This window comes from Oncorhynchus tshawytscha, linkage group LG12 (genome assembly GCF_018296145.1).
Source record: "Oncorhynchus tshawytscha isolate Ot180627B linkage group LG12, Otsh_v2.0, whole genome shotgun sequence".
NCBI lineage: Eukaryota > Metazoa > Chordata > Actinopteri > Salmoniformes > Salmonidae > Oncorhynchus > Oncorhynchus tshawytscha.
Genome location: NC_056440.1, coordinates 22251761 through 22269192, shown reverse-complemented (window position 1 = coordinate 22269192; position 17432 = coordinate 22251761). Strand labels below are relative to the sequence as shown.

Sequence of the window (17432 nt, the reverse complement as noted above, 5' to 3'; positions counted from 1 at the left end):
TAACTACCAATTGGATACCAAGAAATTGGGGAGAAAAAAGGTTAAAAGTAAGAACAAAAAATAAATAAACCCCAAAACATGACTGGACAGCAAACGATGCATTTGAAATATAGCTTTTTTCTTAACAGGTTCACAAGCAAATGAAGTTGGCCATCCAAATTATACACAACATCAATCATCAATAATTTCCAATGACAACAGCATATAAATTAGTTTCCCACAGCGTACCTGTATAGCAAAAGCAGAGAGAGCAAACTAATCCGTGAGAATAGGCAATGCTGTAAGTATACAAGGAAACCTGTTAGGAATGTTCAGTCTGTAAAGTATCAGGTACTTTAGGTTATATTTGGAGCGTATTATAAATTCAATCAATGCAATATAAATGGAGGGGTGAGGGGTCTAGTGATTGTCAGCAGTTATTACTACGCACAGTAAACAGGCTGACAATTTCTTGTGGATCTTAGATACATGTCAAGTCATCTCAACCGATCTGTCTGCAACCCCTATGGTTCAATTTATAGAAGTGCCACTGTGTAGAGATTGCATCTAGAGGTAGATGGTGTTAACTCTACTGTCTGTTAGTGCATTTGTCCTATTCCTACCCACTAACAATGAATCAAAAAATACCTTTGGAGTAAAATAATAAACAGCTTGGAGACAGTGCTAAGAAGATGACCACCGCTATACTAGAAATGTCCAGTTGTATTGCCATTTTACAATGATGCATAATTGGATGGTGGAGTGGCTTTTAAAATCAGACAGTGACTATGGCTACCATTGGTCAGTGCCATGTTAGATTGGTTGCAGTGATGGTTCCTAGACGTCAACAGTGCAGAGGGGCTGACTACCAGGCTGGGCTGACTCCATTATGGTCATCTTGGGCTTCTTCCTGGTTTCCTCCTGAACACAACATAAAGACACATCAGGGTTGTATTCATTAGTGCACATAGTAGCAAAATGTTTTGCACCAGAAAACAAAAACAAGCATTTCTTATTGGACAAGTTCAGGTAGTTTTCTAATGTTCAGTGCCTAATGAATAAACCCCAGAAAACAGTTTGAACTGCTGCACCAACCTGTGAGAAACTTACCTGGGGAAAAAATTATTCAAGATCATAATCCAGGCTACATTTACAACCAAACATGACTTACCAAATCTCCTTAGTGTCTTTGAAATATAAGGTACGGATGGAGTAACCATAGGAACATGACAGCCCAATAGCCATCATCACTGTTACATCCTCAGAAAGCATGAGCTCCTGAGTTGGGAAAATCTTATGCAATACACCGACGCATGTCTTGTATTCAAGATCCTAAATGGCCTGGCTCTCCCTCCACTCAGTATTTTTGTTAAACAGAAAACCCAAACATATGGCAGCAGATCCACAAGGTCTGCCATGAGAGGTGACTGTATAGTTCCCTTAAGGAAAAGCACCTTTAGTAAATCCGTTTTCTCTGTGAGAGCTTCCCATGTCTGGAATACACTGCCATCAGACACACATAACTGCACCACATATCACTTTCACAAAATGCTTGAAGACATGGCTAAAGGTCAATCAGATTTATGAACATAATCCCTAGCTGTGTGTTGCTGTTGTCTGTAGCTTGTGAGGTGTGGAAACACTGTTGCTTTTATGAATTTTGTCTTGCTGCTTTTTGTCCTATGTTGCTCTGTCTGTATGCTATGTCTAGCTTGTCCTATGTTGCTCTGTCTGTATGCTATGTCTTGCTTGTCCTATGTTGCTATTGTCTATATTATAATTGTTTTTAATAACCTGCCCAGGGACTGGGGTTGAAAATTAGCCGGCCGGCTAAAACCGGCACTTTTACTGAAACGTTGATTAATGTGCACTGTCCCTGTAAATATAAATAAACTCAACAGTGCAGAGACATGGCAAATGGCGCAAAGGCCAGAATAATTTAGTCTAGGTACAAAGGTTGGAAGATATATGCTACTCCAAATATCACAATATAATAGTTCTGCGCCGGTAATGGCTAGATAATTCCACTGTGCCATTTGTGCTTATTTACAATATTATAGTCGCATTATCATTAAATAAACTTATGGCAAATAAATAAGGCTTAGTTAATTAAAACTTTATATTCAACATATTGATACAATTTAACTGATAAAACTGCAGTTTTGATTTTAAAAATTCAAATAGAGTATAGCCTTGCACATCACGACATATCGTCAATGTCAAATATTACGATATTGGATTTAATCATATATCGGCACAATCCTACTGGAGTCCGTGCAGCTCAGACAGCCTGACAGGGTTCGAGTGAAAGGTAGAACCCTCTAGAACAGGGCTCTCCAACCCTGTTCCTGGAGAGCTACCATCCTGTAGGTTTTTGCTCCAACCCTAATCTAGCACACCAGATTCTACTTGATAAGCGGAATCAGGTTAGTTAAAACTGGGGTAATAGTCAACAGCTACAGGAGGGTAGCTCTCCAGGAACAGGATCGGAGAGCCCTGCTCTCGGAGGACCTGAGCCCTAGGACCATGCCCCAGGACTACCTGACATGATGACTCCTTGCTGTCCCCAGTCCATCTGACCGTGCTGCTGCTCCAGTTTCAACTGTTCTGCCTTATTATTATTATACGACCATGCTGGTCATTTATGAACATTTGAACATCTTGGCCATGTTCTGTTATAATCTCCACCCGGCACAGCTAGAAGAGGACTGGCCACCCCACATAGCCTGTTCCTTCTCTAGGTTTCTTCCTAGGTTTTGGCCTTTCTAGGGAGTTTTTCCTAGCCACCGTGCTTCTACACCTGCATTGCTTGCTGTTTGGGGTTTTAGGCTGGGTTTCTGTACAGCACTTTGGAGATATCAGCTGATGTACGAAGGGCTATATAAATAAATTTGATTTGATTTAGAAAGAAACTCCCTGACGAGGCCAAACGCAGAGGTTAACACCAGAGACCTAAGATCTAGTTGGAGCTCCTACTACACTTTACAGCTAACCCTTACCCTCTCCTTAGCCAGTTTCCTCATCTCCTCTTGCAGTTTGTTCAGGATGTGAAGATTTGGCCTGTTCTTTTTGGCATACTGCTGAAGTTCAATTACACTCTTGTCTGAATTTTCCTGCAGAGAACATAAAAAAAAAAACATCTATAGAAATGACAGATATACAGCTGGTTGAAAGAGGAGAAGCATATGCAATCAGATCAGTACTAATCAGTTTTGCCAAAGATGAGCTGAAGTCTACATGACCCAACAGCAGTGGAGTGGCTGTGGCGAGGTACAGTATATGAAGTGTACAGCAGATTTTCCGTGAGCTGCCAATAACATTTTTTTAAAAGCCTATAAATAAAATCGGTGCAGGTCAATTGTCCGGAGAAAAAATAAAATCCCATTGCGAAATTATGCATTTTTGCTTGAAATACCAGTCCATGTAGTGGGAGACATGCTGCAACAGCTCATCAAACAGCTGTTTTTTTGCTGCTGGAGTGAAACATGCTTTAATAAGCCCAATCATTGCGTAAGGCAATCGCTTGTCAATATTTTTATCAAAACACAGCCACGATTAAAAGGCCTACTTTCCCCCCGCCCCTCAACTGGTAAATTGAAGCTCATTAGTACTAGGCAGGCTTCAGCACATCACACACCACTTTGCAGTGAGCTGGAGACGATTTCCATTTTGAAGGCATTCTTAACTGTTTGAAACCTGAACATTTTACTACATATTATGAGGCATGTCTTACCTTGCCAAAGTAGCCTTGCCAAAGTCTAACCAAACGTGCAGGCAATTATTTCATAAAGACTTCCATATGCCATTGAAACAAGTTGCCTTTTTCTCTCATGTCCTATTCGTTTTCAAATCAACTTTCTTTCATTGTCCAGTAACCAAAGACACAATCCTAGTCATATGAACAACCCATGCTACTTTTGGCATATTTAGATATCCCCTCTTTCTAAATTTCTAACAGATATTTTCATCTCTGTTATATGAAATTACTCACAATGGTGTTTTCCGGTAATTGCATTATGGAACTAACATTTGTGGGTAGCCTACTGCCTTGTGTGCATTGTTGCGCTTAGAATGTGAAGAAATAACAGTTTATCAACATTTTAAGCTAAACCTTCTGATCTGTTACATGAGCCTCATTGCTTTTGAATGTGTGTTTTTTTAAATGTAGCCTAGGCCTACTGGTTGTATGAATTTGGGATCTATCGTCCCACAACTGTCCCAGAGTCTGTTTGGAATAAGCCATTTCTTTCTCGACAAGCTGACCAATAGAATAGGTCAACTTTTCTAATATGGGGGTTAGTAGATTGACGTAGGCTAGAGATTTTGTTGTTCATTACTCATCTTGTTGGTTGAGGAAAAGTATATGTGGACAGTTATTCTAACATAAGAGTGTGGGTTTCAAGTTTGGGGAAGCTAATTTTCACCATAAAAATGCCCCTTCCATGCATCCTGATGTAAGATAGCCTACCCTTCATAATGTGATGATTAGATTGGAGTCATAATTTAGGCTAATAATACAACTCAATCACTGTTTGCAAAAAGGACCGTTGAATGCAGTGTGTAGTGGCGTAGAGTAGACAGGCTATAACACAGGAAAATGTTGGCCTTTCATACACATTTCATGCAATTCTACTACATTTTATACGACTGGAGACATTACCAAAATCTTTAATACAACCAAAATTAAAGGGTAGTCTACTCTGGGCCTATGAAAAGGGGAGACGAATACAATATGATGTCCATCTAACCTCGAGAAAGAAATTGTCAAAAAAAAAAAAAAAAAAAGTGTCACTAACCCAATGATAAAAACAGTGAATATGCACACTCACCAGCGATATGGGCAATGTTCTCCGCTGGTGCTAATTAAGTTAAAGAATTCTGATAAATAAAAGACAGATTGGAGTGTCTTCTCATTGTCTTCTATTTACAGAAATATCCATTTTGCTTTCCAAACAGTTTTTCCATTCATGTATTTTTAAATATTGCAATATGCCTGGCTGGGTCTCTCAGTTTTTCACTGACAGTCGCAACTCAACAATCATCTGTTTGGTATTTGCTGCGTGCTCTGCCCAAATTGCTGGCCCTTAAGACAGTAGGCTATCCAAAATAAAACAATCCACAGCTTAAAAAAAAAAAAAAAGAAGCTAATGATCCACCGGCCAAACCATGCTTTCTGGTGTAGTAGCCGATTTTGAATTATTTTATTTATTTGTGTATAGACAGGAGTACGCTATTTTGGCTATATAATTTTGGCAATTTAATAAAATGTACTTTGTCCGGTAAATTCAAATGCTGCCGGTCAAATGAATGGCGCCACATTTTCCTAACAGAAAACCGTGTACAGGTAGTACTTACCTTTTTTACCATCTTATTGCTCTCTCTGCCGTACATGCGGAGCAGTGACCCCCAGTTCTTCACGTGAGGGTGCAGCATCTGTAGGATCTTCTGAGACGCCAGCTGCTTCCCCACACGTTTATTCTTGCCTGAAAAATAAAACAAAACACTGATTACTCCCATTTGTAATGCTAACACATTTACACGACACAGAGCGGCTTTGAGCAGGACAAATCAGAGCCATAATACTGTATATACAAAGGCACAAACAGTGTCCAGTGTGAAGGTTGGCTGAATTCTCTATACATGCCTCAGACAAAAAACAGAGCACTTGTAATGCTGCTTTTACACTACATTAACACAGAGTGGCATGGAGCATGTTAGGTCTGGGACTTGCTGTGGTGACTGGAGGGTCAGTGTGGGGCTACATACACCATCCGCGCACGGTATGCTTTCCACACGTCATCACATATTCACTCTTCTGGTTCTTTCCTGGGATCACCTCAAACTTGATGCTGGTGTCACCCATTCCATGGTTTCTGCAGGGCACAAGATATGGTTGAAATTCAAGGTTAATAGATGAATCAGATCAGAACTAGGAATTTAAGGTATTCTTACACCTCATGTCACGAGTCTTACCTCTTAAGGCACTCGTGTAGAATCTGATATGGCGAGAGTAATCCTGCTTTATTGGTCAGTTCGTACACCCTTGAATCTTCAATACTGATATGATTAAAATACTGCAGGAAACAAAAACGCATGAATGGACATTAGTATTCATCCAGCTTACCTACCCGCTGGTAAAGTTCAATGTTATAAAATAGACATGTTATCAGACCAAACACAGAAGCATGACATTGAATTAAATGGCTTTCCAATGATTGACAGCCTGATACCTCCAGTTCATCCCCTTCTACAAGCTTCTCCTCAGATGTCTGCTTCACAAAGTCAGGGATGAGAATCTCCAGTGTGGCTCGAGCTAAAGGGAAGACATCAGTGAAACAACAAGCCAAACGGTCTGCTATATTATGACTTAAACACATCTTACAGTTTCCAGACAGCCTTTGCAGCTGCTTCAGAAGATCCATCATTATTTTAATTTGTGAGATAAGAGTACTGTACCAGCTTTATTCTTGGCAAGTTTTTTACTGCTTGCAGTTCCTGTGCCATATGTCACTCCCTCTATTATGACGGAGGCTCCAAAGGGTTCACTTGGGTTCTCTGGGGATATAGAAAAGACAGGATGCGTTTGGCCCAGCCAGAGCTTTTGGCGATTTGTTTTGTTCGAAGAAAAGTATGTCACTTGTACAAGCTAGTGGATATCAACAGAGGGACTTACCACATTCAAAAAAGTTGTAAACAGGTCGGACCTTTAAGACACGTTGCATATATTCATGTAGGATGCAAACTTCAGATTTCCCATTTGGGTTAATGACAAACTCTGAGAAAAGGAAAGGAATGAGTTGAGATTACCTCAATACTCCTCACTGAAATAGTTATTAAACTATGGATGCATCCACAATGGCACCCTCATTCCCTATATAGTGTACTACTTTTGACCAGAGCCCTATAGGACCTGTGAATAAGATTCCAATTCAGATGTAGCCTGTGGTTCTTCTTATGCATCCGGTACCTTTCTTGGTGGGGGTATCTGATACAGACAGAGTGATGAGTTTCTGGTTGGCAGGCAGAATGGGTCTCTCTGACTCAGCCTGTTTTCTCTTGATGTCCCTGTTGAACTGCCTGCGCTCTGCCCAGGTACGGAACTTCTTCACGGTCACTTGTTCAAAGTCAAAGCACTTCTCCAGGTAGCTGCGGAACTCCTCAATTTCTGGCAGGGTGTCAATAAGGGAGGGGTATAGGTTATATTGTCGCTTTAATTAACATGTATAGATATTCTTCATATGATGTGTCCTATACATTTTTATTGCAAGAAGTCTAGAAAATGTCAAGGCCCACGCCCACCAACACACTGTCATCCCCTATGTTTACAAGAAATTAAACATACCGTCAGCCATGGCATTCAAAACTACTACCTGCTGGCAAGTCAATTGCTCATCATGGAGTGTGTTCACCCTTACCTATCGATTCATCTTTGCACACCTCCACCTTGGCCCTGACCTGTCCCAGAGCCCCCTGGGCCATCTCACAGGAGTGGGGCATCTTGCCATGCAGGACAGGGCACCCCTTTATGGTCCCCTCTGTGACCAGGCCTGTCTCTATCTCCACCTCCACCTGTCCCTCCCCCAGGCCAACAGTGGTAGGGTCCTCCTGGGCAGTGGAGTCAGGCTCGTCTGGTCTCTCCACGGAGTCTGCCTCCTCCCCAGGCTTCACCGGAGACACTTCAGCGTTGGGCGTCACCTCTCCGTTCTGTTCCCTCTCCTCGCGATCCTTCATCTTCCTATAGTGCAGGCAAGGGATGCTACTGGTGGGAGGGTCGTGTTTCTGTACACAAGGGGCAAGAGAGGTTTGGTCATGGTTAGAAGCCGATTGTTACAGTTGTTTGAGAAGAGAGAAATATTCCTTTAGTTTGACCATTCCTACCAAAACACAAATTATACACCAGTATAGAGTGAATAACAATGGGGTTCCTGGCATGTTACTAAACAAAACAGTAAATAAACAAAAAAAGGTTTAAAATGTACAGCAGTAACAGGTTTCTATCTGTCTTATGTATTCTACGTCCTACCCTAATGCTCCCGGACCCCAGAAAATAAGGTCTGGACCAGGTCACCACTCTGGTCTCTCTGTGCAGGTAGACTGGAATGCCAGAGTTATGGAATGTCATGATCCATCCGTCAGGTAGTGGCTCAGTGGGTGGACGCCCACGACCTAGGAAACACACACACACATCAATACACACAAACACGAGACGCTACACATGAAACATATGCACCACATATACACAATCTGAATCTACTACACATCATCAAAGTCCTCTCACCAACATGTGCCACTCGGTATAAGATATGATATGAACACACAACATCAGTATGTGCCAGGCTCAGATACTACGTTACAAAAGGCAGATCAGCGCCAGACATCGACCACTCACTCTTCAGGACTGTCTTAATTTTGGTCATCATGGGCTGAACACCTCCCTCCACATCCCTGTCAGATGCGTGATCACTGTCTCCTGCATACTCAACAGCCCCCTCTGCCAGGCGCATCTTTTTGGGCACGGGCATGCCCTCCTCCAGCAGAGCGTCTACATCATTGTCAAAGTCCTCCTGGAAAAGACATTCGTTGAGGGTGGGGAGAAGGGAGGGTGGGGGGAAGCCCTAACCGGTCATGACTTATGGTTAAGAGAGTACATTTGAACACACTTTTAGCAAACCAACTATGTCAATTTCCAGTAGGAAAGATATGGAACTCCTGCTGCTTCCATCAAGAATAAAAAGGATGTACAAGCTGACATTTTGCTGGTGACATTGGAATATAATGTCAGAATGAATGGATGACTATAAACCATTAACATTTTCATTGGTGAGACAAATCGTACTGGGCGGGCATTGTAGCACATCCTCCAGTTGCTGTAACTGTGCTAGAAAATATTCAAGCCAGCACAGTACGGTTTGGGATAGCCCTTTAGTGTGAAACGTGCACAAAATATCAGTGAGTGGGTGATGATGAGACTCTGCAGAAGCAAAGACAGGGCCCCTTTGGTTACGTACCTCATATGAGATATTTAGGTTCTCTTCGTCAGCATGATCCTGTTGAACTATGACCTCTGACCTGAACCCCCCCTGCTGCACGTCCTCCGTGTCCAGGAAGTCCTGACTGAAGTCCTCCAGCTCATCTAGGACCGCAAACTCCACTTTGTTCTCCAGGTCTGCCTCTGCCTCCTCCCCTCTCCTCCCTGCACTGACCACCCCAAGCCCTGAGCTACCATCCACAGCCCCTGGCTCTGTATCAGCATCATAAAACTCACCATTAAGGCTCTCTGAGCTGGTCTCCCCTTCACCACCACCCTCCTGACCTATCCCCGTGTACAGCACCTTCCTATCTTTGCTCCTACTGGTATCTACGACACTGACACTGATCTTAATGTCTCTGAGTAATTTGAGATCTGGCAGAAACTTGGTGACAGGGGGTGCGTGGCGGGCTGTTCTAGGGCACGAGGTGCTGGGTTCAGCCTCATCTGACAGGTTATTAATGAAGGTTATGGAGCCCTTGGTTTGGAGGCCCTGGCCCCCTGCTGGGGTGTGTGTGTGTCCATCACCACCAGAGCTAACGTCCATTTCCTCTGCGTCACTGGACGTTTGCAGGGGGGGTGTTGGAGGCTGTGCTTTACCATTAAGGCCCTCCGAGTTCAAATCATCAGGTGGCTCCAACGGTAAGGGGGGTAATATGTCATCCATCTCCATGTTGACTGTTTCTTATGAATTACTAAATACAACTGCTCTATGGGTCACCCTGACTGTTTTGGCAATTATTTCTCATAAGCTTTCAGATAAAAGGCATGCAGGAGCACATTGCACACAATATTTAGAAGAATAAAAAAAATCCCTGTATTGACCATGTACCAGTGTTGAATATGCTAAGATGACTACATTGTTCTTTGCATTAATGTAGACAGTTTTTTAGAATCACTGTCTCAATTATTGGAAATCACAATGCATTCAGCTTATATTTCTCAGATCTAGGCACTATTCATCCTCCACTGGCGAATCTTCTGTCAGAGCTAGAAAAAGCAAGATAACACAGTCAATGACAAACCAAGAGAGCAACATTGAGATGCAATAATTTGGACATACTTTACTGTATGCCTTGTAGAATGTAGCCGAGTGGAAGCTATGCACATTATGAATCACTTTTAATATGGAGAACTAACAGACAGAAATGAGTGCGAGTCTTTGCAATCCTTGCTTGATTGCAGAATGCTAACGTTAGCTTGCTGCCTGTGCAAGATAGTTGGCAAACTCGATTCACCCTGCAATTTCAAGTAATGCATAAACTTTAGCTACTGGTTAGCAATATGGGGCGACTTCCAAACTGAACGACATGGAACGATGACACATTGTATTGTCCTTCTACGCACGAGCCTAGCTAGTTAACTTTAACAACCTGGCTAGCTTAGCTAAAACTTGAAGCTAAACGATTTAGCTACACAATAAGGTGTCAAAATGACTAGACAAAACACTAACCACAGAAACATTGACCAGATTTGATCACTCACCTATATTTTATTTCCTCCATTTTCTTTTCTTTGCTAGCTAATATAAATTATGTTATTCTTCTGACGAGGCCAGACAGACCCCGTTCCGCCATCTTGCCGAATGCTGCAAACTGCTGCAGACTGCTGCAGACTGCTTCGGAAGTTCCACCCCCCAATACCGGCTTTTTTAAGATTGACCGCTCATGTGTCCATTCACCATTTAGTTCCACATGAGCACACCAATCACCAACCGATAAAGGCAGATCTTTCACCGGGACGAAATAATGCCGGAATAAATAGACCAATCAAACATTAGAATAGATTACAGTTTTACAATTCAGAACGGTAGGAACAGTTGGGTCGAGAAGTGCAGTGGCCGCATACTGTCGATAGGTGGCAATCATCTTCACCAGTAACATTGTATGCAAAGTAGCTATCGTTCATCAACATATATACTTTAGAATTGATGAGAAATTGTATCAAATTAGATATTTGTTTTGATGGATAATCAATCCACTGATTAGATTACAACCCCGCTGTTTATAATCAGCATTAATACAATGTACAGACATAGCCATCATGTTTACTGAAGAACCAAAAATGTCTGCGATTTAAATCAGAATCAATATACTACACTGAACAAAAATATAAATGCAACATGTAGCCGAGTGTTGGTCCCATGTTACATGAGCTGAAATAAAATATCCCTGAAATTGTCCAAATGCACAAAAAGGATATTTCTCTAAAATGTGGTGCACAAATTTGTTTACATCCCTGTTGGTGAGCATTTTTTCCTTTGCCAAGATAATCCATACACCTGACAGATGTGGCACATCTAGAAACGGATTAAATGGCATGATCATTAAAAAGGTGCACCTTGTGCTGGGAGCAATAAAAAGCCACTCTAAAATGTGCCGTTTTGTCACACAACACAATGCGACAGATGCCTCACATTTTGAGGGATTGTGTAATCAGCATGCTGACTGCAGGAATTTCCACCAGAGCTGTTGCCTCCAACTTTGTTTAGAGAATTTGGCAGTACGTCCAACCGGCCTCACAACCGGAGAACTGATCTCAACATTGTGAACAGAGTGCCCCATGGTAGAGGTGGGGTTATGGTATGGCATAAGCTACAACTACATTTTACCGATGTCAATTTGAATGCACAAAAATACCGTGATGAGATCCTGAGGCCCATTGCAAGGCCCTTTTTTTAAGGTACAGTGCCTTCAGAAAGTATTCAGAACCATTGACTTTTTCCACATGTTGTTAGGTTACAGACTTATTCTAAAATGGATTACATTGCTTTTACACACATTACTCCACAATGGCAGAGCAAAAATAGGTTTTTAGAAATGTTTGCTAATCTTTTAATAATACAAAAGAAATATGATTTCTACATAAGTATTCAGACCCTTTACTCAATACTTTATTGAAGCACCTTTGGGAGCGATTACAGCCTCGATTCTTCTTGGGTATGACGCTACAAGGTTGGCACACCTGATTTGGGGAGTTTCTCCCATTCTTTTCTGCAGATCCTCTCAAGCTATGTCAGGTTGGATGGGGAGCGTTGCTGCACAGCTATTTTATGCTTCTATCTCAAGGCCATCAGACCTTGTGAACCACCATCACTAGCACATTAGAGGCTGCTGCCTATAGGCATAGACTCGAAATCACTGGCCACTTAAAGGAAAGGAACACTAGTCACTTTAATAATGTTTACATATCTGGCATTACTAATCTCATATGTATATACTGTATTCTATACTATTCTATGGGTATCTTAGTCACTTAGTGTTTACATATCTTGCATTACTCACCTCATGTATATACTGTATTCTATTCTACGGTATCTTAGTCACTTAATATTTACATACAGTATCTGGCATGTTTCATCTCATATGTGTATTCTGTTTTCTCTACTATTCTACGGTATCTCATTAATTTTATGTTTACATATCTTGCATAACTCATCTCATATGAAAATACTGTATTCTATACTATTCTACTCCATCTTAGTCCATTCCGCTCCGACATCGTTTGTCCATATGTACAGTTCAAGTCGGAAGTTTACATACACCTTAGCCAAATACATTTAAACTCCGTTTTTCACAATTCCTGACAATTCATCCTAGAAAAAGTCCCTGTCTTAGATCAGTTAGGATCACCACTTTATTTTAAGAATGAGAAATGTCAGAATAATAGTAGAGAGAATGATTTATTTCAGCTTTTATTTCTTTCATCACATTCCCAATGGGTCAGAAGTTTACGTACACTCAATTAGTATTTGGTAGCATTGCCATTAAATGTTTTAACTTGGGTCAAACGTTTCGGGTAGCCTTCCACAAGCTTCCCACAATAAGTTAGGTGAATTTTGGCCCATTACTCCTAACAGAGCTGGTGTAACTGAGTCAGGTGTGTAGGCCTCCTTGCTCGCACAAGCTTTTTCAGTTCTGCCCACAATTTTTCTATAGGATTGTGATCAGGGCTTTGTGATGGCCACTCCAATGCCTTGACTTTGTTGTCCTTAAGCCATTTTGCCACGACTTTGGAAGTATGCTTGGGGTCATTGTCTATTTGGAAGACCCATTTGCGACCAAGCTTTAACTTCCTGACTGATGTCTTGAGATGTTGCTTCAATATATCCACATAATTTTCCTAGCTCATAATGCCATCTATTTTGTGAAGTGCACCAGTCCCTCCTGTCGCAAAGCACCCCCACAACATGCTGCTGCCACCCCGTGCTTCACGGTCGGGATGGTGTTCTTCGGCTTGCAAGCCTCCCCCTTTTTCCTCCAAACATAACGATGGTCATTATGGCCAAACAGTTATATTTCTGTTTCATCAGACCAGAGGACATTTCTCCAAAAAGTACCATCTTTGTCACATGTGCGGCTGCAAACCATTGTCTGGCTTTTTTATGGCGGATTTTATGGCAGTTTCTTCCTCGCTGTGCAGCCTTTTATGGTTATGTCAATATAGGACTCGTTTTACTGTGGATATTAATATTTTTGTACCTGTATCCTCCAGCATCTTCACAAGGTCCTTTTGCTGTCGTTCTGGGATTGATTTGCCCTTTTCGCACCAAAGTATGTTCATCTCTAGGAGACAGAATGTGTCTCCTTACTGAGCGGCATGACGGTTGCGTGGTCCTATGGTGTTGCTACTTGCGAACTATTGTTTGCACAGATGAACGTGGTACATTCAGGCATTTGGAAATTGCTCCCAAGGATGTACCAGACTTGTGTAGGTCAACATTTTTTTCTGAGGTCTTGGCTGATTTCTTTTGATTTTCCCATGATGTCAAGCAAAGAAGTACTGTGTTTGAAGGTAGTCCTTGAACTACATCCAAAGGTACACCTCCAATTGACTCAAATTATGTCAATTAGCCTATCAGAAGCTTCTAAAGCCATGACATACATTTCTGGAATTTTCCAAGCTGTTCAAAATCACAGTCAACTTAGTGTATGGAAACTTCTGACCCACTGGAATTGTGATAGAGTGAATTATAAGTGAAATAATCTTGTAAACTATTGTTGGAAAAATGACTTGTGTCATGCACAAAGTAGATGTCCTAACTGACTTGCCAAAATGATAGTCGGCTCAGACATGAGAGTAATGTGGCAGGGTCTACAGTCAATCACGGACTACAAAAACAAAACCAGCCCCGTCGCGGATCCCGATGTCTTGCTCCCAGACAAACTAAACAACTTCTTTGCTCGCTTTAAGGACAATACAGTGCCACCGACACGGTCTTCTACCAAAACCTGAGGACTCTCCTTGACATTTAAACGTGTTAACTCTCGCAAGGCTGCCGGCCCAGACGGCATCCCTAGTCGCGTCCTCAGAGCATGAGCAGACCAGCTGGCTGGTGTGTTTACGGACATATTCAATCAATCCCAATCCTAGTCTGCTGTTCCCACATGCTTCAAGAGGGCCACCATTGTTCCTGTTCCCAAGAAAGCTAAGGTAACTGAGCTAAATGACTTTCGCCCCGTAGCACTCACTTCCGTCATCATGAAGTGCTTTGAGAGACTAGTCAAGGATACCTATGTAAGAATGCTGTTCATCTACTACAGCTCAGCATTTAACACCATAGTACCCTCCAAACTCGTCCTGGACTTTCTGACGGGCCGCCCCCCAGGTGGTGAGGGTAGGAAACAACATCTCTACCCCGTTGATCCTCAACACTGGGGCCCCACAAGGGTGCATTCTAAGCCCTCTCCTGTACTCCCTGTTCACCCATAACTGCTTGGACATGCTCGTCTCCAACTCAATCATCAAGTTTGCAGACGACACTACAGTGGTAGGCTTGATTACCAACAACGACGAGATGGCCTACAGGGAATAGGTGAGGGTCCTCAGAGTGTGGTGTCAGGAAAACAACCTCACACTCAACATCAATAAAACAAAGGAGATGATCGTGGACTTCAGGAAAAAGCAGAGGGAGCACCCCCCATCCGCATCGACGGGACAGTAGTGGAGAAGGTGGAAAGTTTTAAGTTCCTCGGCGTACACATCAAACTGAAATGGTCACCCACACAAACAGCGTGGTGAAGAAGGCGCAACAGCGTCTCTTCAACCTCAGGAGGCTGAAGAAATTTGACTTGTCACCAAAAACACTCACAAACTTTTACAGATGCACAATCGAGAGCATCCTGTCGGGCTGTATCACCGCCTGGTACGGCAACTGCTCCGCCCACAACTGCAAGGCTCTCCAGAGGGTAGTGAGGTCTGCACAACGCATCAACGGGGGCAAACTACCTGCCCTACAAGACACCAACACCACCCGATGTCACAGGAAGGCCAAAAAGATAATCAAGGACAACAACCATCCGAGCCACTGCCTGTTCACCCCGCTATCATCCAGAAGGCAAGGTTAGTGCAGGTGCATCAAAGCGGGGACCGAGAAACAGAAAAACAGCTTCTATCTCAAGGCCATCAGACAGTTAAACAGAAATCACTAAGATTGAGTGGCTGCTGCCAACATACTGACTCAAGTCTCTAGCCACTTTAATAATAAAAAATTGGAAGTAATAAATGTTTCACTAATCACTTCAAACAATGCCACTTTATATAATGTTTACATACCCTACATTACTCATCTCATATGTATATACTGTACACTATACCATCTACTGCATCTTGCATATGCCGTTCGGCCATCGGTCTTCCATATATTTATATATACATATTCTTATTCATTCCTTAAACTTGTGTGTATAAGGTAGTTGTTGTGAAATTGTTAGATTACTTGTTAGATATTACTGCATGGTCAGAACTAGAAGCACCAGCATTTCGCTACACTAGCATTAACATCTGCTAACCATGTGTAAGTGACCAATAAAATTGGATTTGATTTGATTTGATACTACTTCACTGTCAGAGCTAGAAGCAAAAGCATTTCGCTACACCCGCAATAACATCTGCTAATCACGTGTATGTGACCAATAAAATTAGATTTAATTTGATTCAGGTCTCTCCAGACATGTTAGATCGAGGTCAAGTCCGGGCTCTGGCTGGGCCACTCAAGGACATTCAGAGAGTTGTTCGGAAGTCACTCCTGCGTTGTCTTTGCTGTTGTCCTGTTGGAAGGTGAACCTTCGCCCCAGTCTAAGGTTCTGAGCCCTCTGGAGCAGGTTTTCTTCAAGGATCTCTCTGTACTTTGCTCCGTTCATCTTTGCCTCGATCTAGACTAGTCCTTCAGTCCCTGCCGCTGAAAACCAGAGAATCAGACCAGAGAATCTTGTTTCTCATGGTCTGAGAGTCTCTGGGTGCCTTTTGGCAAACTCCAAGCGGGCTGTTGTGTGCCTTTTACTGAGGAGTGGCTTCTGTCTGGCCACTCTACCATAAATGCCTGATTGGTTGAGTGCTGCAGAAATGGTTATCTTTCTGGAAAGTTCTCCCATCTCCACAGAGTAACTCTAGAGCTCTGTCAGTGACCATCGGGTTCTTGGTCACCTCCCTGACCAAGGCCCTTCACCCCCGATTGCTTAGTTTGGTCGGGTGGCCAGCTCTAATTAGAGTTTTGGTGGTTCCAAACTTCTTCCATTTAAGAATGATGGAGGCCACTGTGTTCTTGGGGACCTTCAATGCTGCAGACATTTTTTGGTACCCTTCCCTAGATCTGTGCCTTGACACAATCCTGTCTCGGATCTCTTCGGACAATTCCTTTTACCTCATGGCTTGGTTTTTGCTCTGACATGCACTGTCAACTGTGGGACCTTATATAGACAGGTGTGTGCCTTTCCAAATCATGTCCAGTCAATTGAATTTACCAAAGGTAGACTCCAGTGAAGTTGTAGAAACATCTCAAGGATGACCAATGGAAACAGGATGCACATGAGCTCAATTTCGAGTCTCATAGCTAAGGGTCTGAATACTTATGTAAAAAAGGTATATGTTTAAAAAAAATATTTAAAAACATTTGCAAAACATTTTTATTTATTTAATGCATTTTAGAACAAGGCTGTATGTAACATAATAAAATATGGAAAAAGTCAAGGGGTCTGAATACTTTCCGAAGGCACTGTAAAATCTATGAAATTGTTGCATGTGTGTTTATATTTTTGTTCAGTATATAAACATCAAAATTGCAATGACCACAGCTTATTCAGCTACCAACCATACACCAACATTGCTTTTTTTTAATGTATATTATTTTTATTTGGTACCTTTATTTAACTAGGCATAAGAACAAATTCTTATTTACAATGACAGCCAACCCCGGGCTAATTGTGTGCCACCCTATGGTACTCCCAATCACAGCCGGATGTGATGCAGCCTGGATTTGAACCAGGGACTGCAGTGACACCTCTTGCACTGCGGTACAGTGCCTTTGACCGCTGCGCCACTCAGGAACCTGACAAGCTTTAATAAGCTTGTGATTGTCTAATAAAACTGGCTGATTAGATATTCTTGAAAGAATACTATACATTTGCAATATAGACTGAGTTTATAA

At 42.2% G+C, this 17432-nt stretch overlaps 1 protein-coding gene across 1 annotated transcript; it reads right to left on the bottom strand.

The window, feature by feature from the left end:
• Nucleotides 1-36: 36 nt before the first annotated feature.
• LOC112262708 (microprocessor complex subunit DGCR8) lies at nt 37-10631 on the bottom strand. The gene is made up of 14 exons (XM_024438422.2): nt 10493-10631; nt 8988-9997; nt 8369-8543; nt 8003-8145; nt 7395-7758; nt 6947-7144; nt 6653-6754; nt 6436-6534; nt 6210-6292; nt 5953-6053; nt 5746-5852; nt 5335-5462; nt 2979-3092; nt 37-900 (listed from the first exon to the last, which is right to left on the bottom strand). The coding sequence occupies exons 2-14, from the start codon at nt 9678-9680 to the stop codon at nt 817-819; spliced, it is 2391 nt and encodes a 796-aa protein (XP_024294190.1). The 5' UTR covers nt 9681-9997; nt 10493-10631; the 3' UTR covers nt 37-816.
• Nucleotides 10632-17432: the final 6801 nt, after the last annotated feature.